This window comes from Doryrhamphus excisus, linkage group LG20 (assembly GCF_037039965.1).
Source record: "Doryrhamphus excisus strain RoL-2023G ecotype Guam linkage group LG20, RoL_Dexc_Guam_v1.1, whole genome shotgun sequence".
Taxonomy (NCBI): Eukaryota; Metazoa; Chordata; class Actinopteri; order Syngnathiformes; family Syngnathidae; genus Doryrhamphus; species Doryrhamphus excisus.
The window spans coordinates 11,817,911-11,829,152 of NC_136376.1; the positions used below are offsets into that span (position 1 = coordinate 11,817,911).

Consider the following 11,242-nt stretch of genomic DNA (forward strand, 5'->3'; position numbering starts at 1 on the left):
GTACTCTGGTTTCCTCCCACATTCCAAAAACATGCTAGGTTAATTGGCAACTAAATTGACCATAGGTATGAATGTGAGTGTGAATGGTTGTTTGTCTATATGTGCCCTGTGATTGGCTGGTGACCAGTCCAGGGTGCACCCCGCCTCTCATCTGAAGACAGCTGGGATAGGCTCCAGCACATCAATGGCCCTCGTAAGGATAAGTGGTAGAAAATGAATGAATGAATGAATATTTTTTGTACTTTGTGTTTTGTGTGTGGATTTGCTGTGTGAGCATGAGACACTTTTTCCTGCATCTCTGTGTCTCTGCATTCTGTCCTAGCAGATCATACCATTGTGTTTATTTTCTCAAATATCTGTGTCTTACTTTGTGTTATGCATATTGTTACATAGTTGATGTTATTACATATTGTTTAAATGTCAGTTAATGGCGAAGACAATGCCATCAGTGATAGATCTGATCCAAATAATTGACAAAGTTTTTTAGCCACTTGACAGTTTTGTGTGTCTGCGTTCCACCTTGACCAAACGGGGACCTGAAACCAGAGAATATACAGAGAAAGACAATTAACGCTTCAACTTTACAGTCACTCTGCATCTGCATCCACAATACATCCATTCTCTCCTACTCTCCAGTTCGCAGACATGGCCCCTGAACAGCACCCTGGATGCCACCCCACCATAGACGGGCTTGACAGTAGAGTACTCAGGACCATTGAAAACATCAGATGGTCTCAACGAGTGTCCAACTCTGTCACAGGAGCCCACAAGTCAGTCTTACTCGGGATCAGTGGCTTGAAAGCAAAAAGCAAATTCATTGGAATAAGAGCCAATAGTAATTTAGTTATTTCACACGTATTACATAACTTTAAAGGAAATACATTTTGTTGATAATATTACATAGTTTTATATTGACACAATAGTAATTTACATTGTTAAATTGTTCACAAACACATAGTTTTGTCGTTATGTATTTTTCTGGTCTTTCACTTTGATTGTAATCAGTATGGCCGACCCCTTGTGAAAATTGCACATAATTACTATTGCGCCACCAAGCGGCAGAGCAAGAGGTCTTCAGGTATTAGGAACCTGTCCATGGTTATAACAACGCCAAACAAAAGCATTTGCAGCCGGAAATGTTGCGTGAAACCCAAGGACCCCTTGTCAAATAATTGCCGGTAGTTTTAAACCGTATGTTGTGCTTTGCTGCCATCTGTTGGCCGCTTTTGCTAACTTCAGAAACAAGAAAGGCAGTTTATTACAACCCATTTGATGATTATCTGTCGGTCTATTGATACACAGTAGTACAAACTATATACACATAAAAATATATAAATAAATATTATAAAAATATAAATATTTTGTGGCAACATCAGTATAAAACAATTCCCGTGATCCCATGGTTCTGCGAGCTTGATCCTGGTCAAGGATGGCGCTATTTTTACAATTTAACAGCCCGCCTTTTAGCTTTGCCAGATGTACGATAATCATTTCACCCTCTCTATGATGTAATGTGCAATAAATTGAACATTACATAAATTGCTTCTAACCAACACTAACAAGATACATCCTGCACTACGCCTGACGCCGTCTCACATGCCTCCTTACAGCCAGACAGCGGCGGACATTGAACGCATCAACGTGCTTATTCCTAATATGTAACAGATAAATCATCCAAGTACTTACGATACAGTGCCTTGATACATGATTTAATATGACTGATATTCGGGTCTGTTCCCAGGTGGGGACGCTGTTGTGCCAGTGGCTGCTGTTGGTTTATGTAGATTTAAACCAAGCGGCATTACATATATACTAAACACGGTCTGTGGTAATTTTTTATTGTAATAGATTATCCTGAATAACGTAAAATCTTGTAAAAACAGTTTTCTCTAAAACACGCTAATTTCAAGATTGTGGTACGATAATTTATAATTCCATTTGGCAACACCGCTGACGTTGGACGCTTGCTTCATACGTCATTATTCCGCGACACATGCAACTGCAAATCAAATAGTACTTTTGACATTTTAGACTACGAGGACGACGATAAACCGTAATGTTACAGGAAGAAGTCATTCAGACGAAAGTAGATGTTTTAGGAGGAAGGCACAATGAAGACTGCACGACAGAAGACGTTCAGCAAAAGGAAGAAAACCCTTTTAACTTTAGCCCGCGGCTCATCTTCCTTCATAAGGACCATGAACTGTTTGAGGTACTGACAGCATAAACGAGCTTTGACATTTACTGACAAGCGGGATATTTTTCTTCTCATTCTAAACTATTTTTACAGGATGGTGACGTAGAAAGACACATGTACCTTCAGGATCTTTACATTTCAGAGGTAGAGGACGAGAAAGCAACTCTCAGGTGTGGCAGTTGTTCACCCACTTACTGTATGTCACCTAGCTAGCTTGCATGTTTGGTTGTGTGACAGACTGCTTGGTATAACAATGTGGAATTTCCCATCTTGTTGTTATTCCTCACAGTGTGTCAGAGTTCGCCTGTCACATCTCTGGCTGCAATGCCACCCACAGCACTTTGGAGGAGTATGAACACCACTACAACTCCTTGCACAGACACGTTTGCTGCTCCTGTCGGCGCTCTCTGCCCACCGCCAGGCTTCTGGATGTACATATTCAGGAGTGGCACGACTCTCTCTTCATGATCCTGGCGCAGCGACAAGATATGGTAGGATCTATCAAGAAAACCTCTTCAGGTCCTCTTGCCTGGTTTGCCACTTAAAGGTGCTGGCCCTCTTTGGCTCCAAAATACACTTACACATGTGCCCATAGAATCATACACACAGTATGCAGTGACAATTTTGAATAATTGTGTGGCCATACATTAGTTGATTGCAAACATTTGTAGCCAAACCTCGCCAAATCACAAACATAACTAATGTGAGTGTGTGTGTTTCATGAAGCATGGCTTAGAGCAGGGGTGGGCAAATACTTTCACTCGTGGGCCGCATTGAGGAAACAAAATTGTCCGGGGGGGCCAGAACATATATATATATATATATATATATTTAACACACACACTATTTTATACTTATAATTTTCCTTGAATTTTTTTTGTCTAATTTTATCTGTAAGTGTTATATACTATCAGCTGTATGTTTTCATGTCCCTTTTTTTCAGGAGCACTTTAAACATCACACCACATCTAACTACGTCATTTAATTTGACAGTTTTGTTGTTTTTTTTTTACTAAATAAGACTTGCAAGTCATGTTGCCAGTTTGTATGTTAAAAGTTGAAATACTTAGAAAGCAACTGGCGGGCCGGATTCAAACGCTTGGTGGGCCGCATGTGGCCCCCGGGCCGTAGTTTGCCCACCCCTGGCTTAGAGCCTTGCAGCAGGAAGCTGGCAGAATATACACATTCGAAAGTTGGCACCCCCTCTGCAGTACCTAACCATGGCAGACCGCACCTTTTAAAGGGACTGTATGCAACTCTCTCCCAATTACATTTTTGGAAAACAACAAAAAGCGTTTTCCTCCCTCCCACGCCAGTTTGATGTTGCATATGTTACCTATAATGGTTTAAAATAACAGATAGTACCAAAAACTGTGTGTGTGTTTTTCTACAATTACAAATTAAACTACATAAAATTTGTTGTAAATGTATGTTCGGCACGAAAAAAAATAACTACCATTCATGGCTGTTATTTATGTACATGTCTGAACTGTGACACATGCACACATACAAAAGCAGTCTCAGAGGGGCCATCAAGAATTTACATTTGTGGTGTTGCTGTTGTGATGTCATACATTCAGTGATATCTGTGGTTTATAGCTAAACTTTGCCAAATTGCTATTATTAGCTGACACCAAACATAGTGTGCTTGCTTTGTATTAGTGTACTAAAAGCAGGAAGATGCCGGACATTTTGCCAGGATTATGCTTGAACATTGCCGTCCTAGGCGGCTGGAAGAATCTGCTGCATTACAGTCCACTGCCATGTGAAGTAAAAATGCTGGTCTGCATACCTGGCCGCTGTCTGATGAATACTTAATTCACAGTACCAGTGTTTGGTGGAAGGCTGTGAACACAAATTCAGGACAAGCACACTCAGGAAGGACCACCTCGTACGAAGTCACAAATACCCTCCAGACTTCAGATTTGACAAACCCAAAAGACACAAGAGGTGAGACTGCATGTACTTGGATGGGTCAGTAGACGGCAGCAAACCTTCATTAGAAAATGATGGACAGTTGTTAAGAATGTAATGCTGGTCACTGTTTATGGTATCCATCTAAATATATTGAATACATGTTGTGACATAGAGGGATTAAATATATTTCATAATTTCATGCTCATATTAGTCGAATTTGTAACCTAACTTATCTGTGTTGATAATATTTGTCTCTTTCATAATTAGGCTTCAAGAGGCAACACAGCAGCAGCATATAGACACAGCAATGGAGGTAGTGGATGACATGAGTGAAGTTTTGTGTGACGATCAGTCCAAACAAGCCGCGCAAGAGGAATCCATGGAGATGCTCGTATCCACAGCAGAGACTGATTTAACTGAAAAATGTGTCTCTACTGAGGGGCAGGCAGGTCTTTCAACTGCAGTCAACAATGCAACAAACTCGGCACATACTGATCCCCTGAAACAGCGATACTCCTACAGGTTAGTTACCTTTGTTTTTGGATGAACTTCGGATTTGGACACTGCATTCTTATGTCATGTGAGCTGAATCTGATTCAATATTAGTTTGAAAGTCAATTCATTCTTTATTTGTCTTATAGAGTTCCATCTAATGTGTGCTTTGGACACGGCGCCATCCGAGGCTTCAGAGGTCACAGTGGAAGGAGGAAGTGAAACCCCGTAAGGTTGATGTTTAATACTCAATTTCGGCTTTTAATTCACTGAAAAAATCACAATAAATGAAAATACATTTGATTTTATCACAGTGTCATTCATGTGTGAACGAATAAATTTCACAACAAAACACAAAACAAACCTAATATTTTAAAGAGATTTTAATTTTCCAAAAACTTGTTTCCCTGTCAACAATAGAATACACGTGTAACAGATGGGAATTCATTTGCTTTGAGTATAAAATAAATCATTAACTTTTATTTACACATACAAATGTTGCCAACTTTTTGTCTCCTTATAGAGCTTTTTTTTACATTTTTATGAGGTATTTTCATTTAAAGGGCAGTGGAGTACAAATGCTTCATTATTTGTATTCATTCATAACAAATTTCCTGCATTTTTAAAATGAGCATACTTGCGCTGAAAGATCAGATTTGTTTAAATTGTCATAAAATGGATGTAATTGCATTGGCTGGGTATATCTTTGGATTACAATATATAACAGATGTGGTCACATGACCTGTTTTTGGCTATTTTATGCATACGTCTTCTAGAAAGTATTTTTTTAAAAGAACAGAAATAGTCGTTTGAAATCCTCATTGTTCTGTTTTACAGTCTTACACTCTTCAGAAGAAAATGTTGATTAAAAACAACGAATTTAGCAAATTTTCGTTACAGGCCAATTTTGCAACAAATATAAAACAATTTAACAGTTTTTATATGGAATATATTTATAGTTAAAACTAATTTATAGATCATTTGTGACTGAATAAATATTCTCATGTACATTTCTTCATTTTAAAAGACAATTTTACGGACTTGTTTTTAAAGGCGACTTTCCTCCCCCAAAAAGGCCTCCGGTTAAGACAAGTAGTACATCCCGTAAGGTCCACCGTATAGTCCTGGTACAGGCAAGGCCGGCCGAGGGCCGTTAACTGCCCCGTAGAGGGCCGGTGCGCCTATGGGGGCGCTCAGCGGGAAGGGGAAAGCGAAGGCCGGCATCAGAGGCTTGGCGGCCAGCTTGAGCTTCTCCAGTTCAGCCTCCTGCAGTCTTTTGGCCTTGGCTCTGCGGTTCTGAAACCAAATCTTGACTTGGGTCTCTGTGAGGCTGAGGGAGCTGGAGAACTCCGCTCTCTCGGCGATGGAGAGATATTGTTTCTGACGGAACTTTCTCTCCAGGGACAGCAGCTGGGAGCTCGTAAAGGGAGTTCTGGGTTTCCTATTGTTCTTGTGTTTGCGCAGATTGCAATGTGTCGGGCTTGGGAGTCCTGCAAGTACATGACAGATCATTCATTATCTTCTGCAGGCCGCGTGGATGACGCTGAATCGCTATGTGAGCGTCTATATCACTGAAAACTAGATATTTACACTTATTTACACTAATAATTGTAACATAAAAACAGCTGTGCATAATGTAATGATCTATCACGCTGAAATTATATTTCTTTAACTATTTAGCTACATTAGAAGGTGAAAACAACCGACTGAGATGAAGTGAGTTTTTGCATCGCTGCAAACAAGCACGTTGATGAATATGTTATATTAAAATAGTGAAGTTTGTGTTTTGCATTTTTAATGTCAAAGACGTCAAGTTACTCAACTTGGCTGAAATCAATGGCTTTGTTATTCGTGTGTTTATAAAGGCAGGAATAAAGATCCATGCAGTTGAATTGTATCAAATTGTGCAATAATGTTCTGTGTCCTTTGATGTAAAAAAAATATGATACAGCATCAGCCGTAACTCACTAGGAGGTGATGTGTAAGCAGCCGACTGGAACCAGTGGTTGCTCTCCTTGTCGCTGACGTCCGCATTCTCGGCTTTGGACCCATTAAGTTCCACTGGTGAAGCGCACCCGCTGTCCTCTATCGCGCATCCTCTGCTGGACTCCGTCAGTCGGTGACTTCTACCCTGCGTCCTGTCTCCAGATATGAGCGATTCCACGCTGAAAGGCAGATCCACAATTTTGCCTTTACACCTGGTGACAGGTGACAGGTCGAGCTGGTCCGGTGCCGAGCCTCCTGAGGCGCGCTCCTTCTGGTAGGTGTCCTCTGGTGCTGCAGCCGAGGGCGGTGATCCTTGCGCAGGATTCATGGCGCACAACTGCGGTGCCATACAACCCAAAGTCCTTCCGCGCTCCCTGTCGCTGTTTGCTTTGCTCTTCTAGCTCAACAGTAAATATATGTTTTGTTTTTGTTAATGTTTTTAACTTTTTACTGCTAGCGAAGTCTTCTCGCAGTGTAGTGCTTAGAAGTTTCCCCACTCATGGTACCACATGCTTTCTTCTGTAGTGGGCCTCTTGGCTCCACCCTCTTCTCTGACAGGGCAGGCTCGTCATGACGAGGCAGTGAACACACCCTCCAACCGTAATTTGGAGGAACCAAACATATGTTTTTCTTCCCTTATTGTTAAATATCCATTTCCATTTTATCTGCTAACAAATTGGTATTATCTGAACATCTGCCCAAACCAATACTTTAAAACGGGAAAACGTGTTTTGCAAAAAAAAACAATCTATTTTATTTTTACAGTATTCCTTGACAAGCAAGTTGAACATAATAGTAATTTAACAATAGTGCAATAAGGAGCAACTTAACACAATGAATGTCCATCCGTCCATCTATTTTCTATGCTGCTTATCCTCACTAGGGTTGAGGATATGCTGGAGCCTATCCCAGCTGTCCTTGGGTGAAGGCGGGTTACACCCTGGACTGCACACTGAATGTACAAACCACAAAACATCTTGCTTGTGTTTCTCAGAATAATGTTGAGAATTCTGGTGTCTGTGAATGCACCTCGCTGGCTGTGACAGTGATTGGTTGATATTGAGGAAGTGTTGTTGTGGACACCCCAAACAGTGTTGCCAACTTAGCGACGTTGTCGCTAAATCTAGCGATTGTCCATGCCGTCTTAGCGACACATTTTCTCAAAACCGACTAGCAACTTCTTCTAGCATCAAAGTGAAAGCACTTATTGTCCTTCAGTTTTGTGTTTGGCAATCTCATCTTTCCAAGGATGCTCTTGAATGGGTGATGGGAAATGAAAAGATGAAATATGCGGTTAGCTACTGCACATAACTCTACATGCCAGCACTGTCATTTTATTCTTCTCACTGAGAAGCAGCAGGTGCTGCTGAGAGGTCTAGACTTCGATATAAAATACAAGCTAAACAGTTTTCCTCAATCACTGCTCACTGGTCTTATTCATTCATTTTCTACCGCTTTTCCTCACGGGGGGTGCTGGAGCCTATCCCAGCTGTCTTCGGATGAGAGGCGGGGTACACCCTGGATTGGTGGCCAGCCAATCACAGGGCACATATAGACAAACAACCATTCACACTCACATTCATACCTATGGACAATTTGGAGTCGCCAATTAACCTAGCATGTTTTTGGAATGTGGGAGGAAACCGGAGTACCCGGAGAAAACCCACGCATACACGGGGAGAACATGCAAACTCCACACAGAGATGGCCGAGGGTGGAATTGAACCCTGCTCTCCTAGCTGTGAGGTCTGCGTGCTAACCACTCGTCCGCCGTGCAGCCTTAATATTATTATATATGTGTATTTGTGTTTTCTCTCCCACTGTCAGCTGGTATAGACACGTTCAAATGGCCTTGACAATCATTATTGGCTGCCTGGCAGAATCTTTGCTCATGTTGATCCTCAATATATGGCGCAAATCTGTACATTCTGAGGCCCATCGCCCCCCCAAACGCTCCTTCAATTTCATCTACCTCAAAAATGTTGTTTTTGATTACAGAAGAACAGTCTGAAATATCAGAAAATAGCCCTTTCCTCACCGTGCTGTGTCTCCACGGTTGCAGCGCCTGCCGAAAAGGTTCCGGGTGCGATGTCACAGCCAAGATGGCGGCGTGTCCAAATCATGTCAGACTAACCACTTTATTCCAGTCCTATTTCATAGTTGTTTATTTATCTAGGAAAGCAGTATTACAAAAATGTTGTGTTCAGAGAGTAGTGAGTACTTTCATTAAGTTAGCCGAAAACTCCACAAAAAGTTTTACAAAGATTAGGGGCAGCCCAAATGGTATTCTCTGAAGGGAGGCAGCGTCACACCCCTGGCATAGTGGAAAGACAGTCCAGTCCAGGATTTAGCATTACAAATCATAGTGTGGTAAACCAAACCAAACTGTACCATATGCTGTACAAAATACAATGACATGCACATTTTGATTCATTTACATAAAATTGGAGTGGAGGTGATACAAAATTATTAGGTGTCTTTTGTCCCTAGTTCCTGAAAATTTTTAAGTGGTTGGGCCCCCATACGGACCTGAACTGGGCCGTGGCCCAGTGGTTGGGGACCCCTAATTTACAGTATATACGTACACCAAAGAATTATTATCATTGTAAGTTTCTGCCTTCTGGCCTTGTAGTAATCAAATTATCTATGGCTGTGTATTGGCTGTATTTCAACCTATTGTGTTCTTTGTCGACTATCCCTTTGAGAGACAGTACTGAAACCCCAAATCAAGTTGAAGGGGCCCATTAAAGGGGCCCGTCTAAATGAGTCTTTGCAGCAGTTCAAATCAAGTCTAATCATTTTCAGAGAAACTGAATATGTTTTTTTTCCCCTTATGGGAACTTTTTTTTTCTTGCCCGCAGCAGCAGTCGTACGCTGACTGACTGTGGGACAATTGGTTAAATGGAGTTAACCGTTTCTTTCCCTGAGGTACTTTTCCCGCTTTGATCCTGCTGTGACTGGCGCCTGTCTGCTCCACGTCTAACCCCCCCATCGCTACCCAACCCCTTCTCGTCCCTCCCGTGCTTACTCTCTGTGTGACTGATAGATTGCTGAGTAACCAGACAACATTGCAGTGCCTGTAATTTAGTGTTCAGCATGACATTCTTCCCACTTAATGTGAATGGAGCTGCATTCGCTTTGATTCCTTCTCTTTGAAAAAGGATCTGGGTTAGCTGGGCTGTCTTGTTTTGTTTATTTTAAATGTATATATAGTTATTTCTTTATCTCTGAGCTGCACGCACATTCCACAACAGTCAGCATAGAACATTTTTCTTCGACAAGTCATTTGCCAAGTAAACGGCTCTCTGTGGAGCGCAGACCTCCACCAAGGTGGAAAAAGTGTGGTTTGCATGTCAACACAAAATAATTCTTGGCAAAGAACAGCTTCAAACAAATTGTGTTATTTAGATATTGTACTGAATACACATATAAGAGTCTAGTTGTTAAGTCTTCCAAGTCCCAACGTGGCTGATGAAATAGGTAAACACTGTTCACATCAAAAGCTAATAACTAATTGTTAAATAAAATAATTGTTACACACTTCCCGGGAACAATTTGCAGTCTGGGCAATAAATGGCCATATTGTAAAATTGTGAGTACAAGTGCTTGCAGCACTCATGCATCCCCAGACAATGACGCTACAATCACTATACTTGACTGAAGGCAAGACTAGGAGTTGTCCCGAAACAACTTTTTTACTTCCCAACAATATTAGTGCTACCGATCTGCATCACCATGTATCATACATGCTTTTACTACTTATTTTCTAGTGTGGAATGTTAAAAAAGGCTTTCAGCTTCTTGATGCTGATGATTTTATCATCAATGTAGTGGAAGCTTGGTATAATGTAGCAAGGCTCGAGTTGTTAAACCCGACATGACCCACCACCAACAGAAGCTGGCCATCAAGCACAATGAATTGGCATCTCTTCTCTGTTACGGCTGATAACCTTTAATCTCACGGTCTCACAATGTTTCAGACAGCGTTGGTTGTTGGAGGGAGCCAGCGTTTTGTTTCTTCGTCTCTGGTCTTGCAAATATCCTCATGCTGTGTTATGTGATGCTGCTTCAAATGTGCAATGAGATTGTTCGTATTAAACTTAACGAAAAATACACAGCCTACTACTTGCTACTACACTAGCACTTTAGCACATGATGATGATGTGAACTGCAATGGAGTCTGGAATAGACTCCTGCTATCGGGGTACTCATATCGGAAATTTTAGATGCAGGTTGACGTGAACTCATTTATTTGCTGACATCAGACGGATGTTCGATATCAATATTGGGAGACCCATTGATAACATACAATTATGTTGTACTCACTAACTAACAATAAGGGCTATGTGTTGAGTTCTTTTCTATACTACATCTACGTATATCTGTATTGTAAATAAGCAGGTCAAAATGTTTACTGAAATGTGTACATTGTAAAATACTGTATAAACATCCTATTACTCTTTCACCATATCACAGCTTCACATCTTGTAAATATTAAAGCTTATTATTTTGTAACATAATCAGTAAATTAGCAATTTTGGAGCTGACGAAAATACAGCGTTCACACGGTTGCTGAATGTTGCCGCTCGCCAAGGGCAACAACTGTTTAATGAGATGTGTGGTTTTCCTCTTATACCAAACATGTTCAAGCA

General features: G+C 41.1%; 2 protein-coding genes across 2 annotated transcripts; one reads left to right on the forward strand and one right to left on the reverse strand.

The window, feature by feature from the left end:
- Positions 1-1,969: 1,969 nt before the first annotated feature.
- On the forward strand, positions 1,970-5,071 carry znf511 (zinc finger protein 511). The gene is made up of 6 exons (XM_058058499.2): positions 1,970-2,212; positions 2,291-2,367; positions 2,487-2,688; positions 4,023-4,147; positions 4,382-4,636; positions 4,756-5,071. The coding sequence occupies exons 1-6, from the start codon at positions 2,057-2,059 to the stop codon at positions 4,826-4,828; spliced, it is 888 nt and encodes a 295-aa protein (XP_057914482.2). The 5' UTR covers positions 1,970-2,056; the 3' UTR covers positions 4,829-5,071.
- On the reverse strand, positions 5,011-7,054 carry LOC131107961 (homeobox protein MSX-2). Its single transcript, XM_058058500.2, has 2 exons — positions 6,575-7,054; positions 5,011-6,096 (listed from the first exon to the last, which is right to left on the reverse strand). Exons 1-2 carry the CDS (start codon positions 6,939-6,941, stop codon positions 5,690-5,692), a joined length of 774 nt encoding a protein of 257 aa, XP_057914483.2. The 5' UTR covers positions 6,942-7,054; the 3' UTR covers positions 5,011-5,689.
- Positions 7,055-11,242: the final 4,188 nt, after the last annotated feature.

Bases quoted from the DNA above. Each gene is read 5' to 3' on its own strand.
- znf511 (XM_058058499.2), top strand. From the start codon at position 2,057: ATGTTACAGGAAGAAGTCATTCAGACGAAAGTAGATGTTTTAGGAGGA. The intron at 2,213-2,290 runs GTACTGACAGCA...CTATTTTTACAG, and splicing joins AGGACCATGAACTGTTTGAG to GATGGTGACGTAGAAAGACA. The intron at 4,637-4,755 runs GTTAGTTACCTT...TTTGTCTTATAG, and splicing joins AAACAGCGATACTCCTACAG to AGTTCCATCTAATGTGTGCT.
- LOC131107961 (XM_058058500.2), bottom strand. From the start codon at position 6,941: ATGGCACCGCAGTTGTGCGCCATGAATCCTGCGCAAGGATCACCGCCC. The intron at 6,097-6,574 runs GTGAGTTACGGC...ATGTACTTGCAG, and splicing joins TGCTTACACATCACCTCCTA to GACTCCCAAGCCCGACACAT.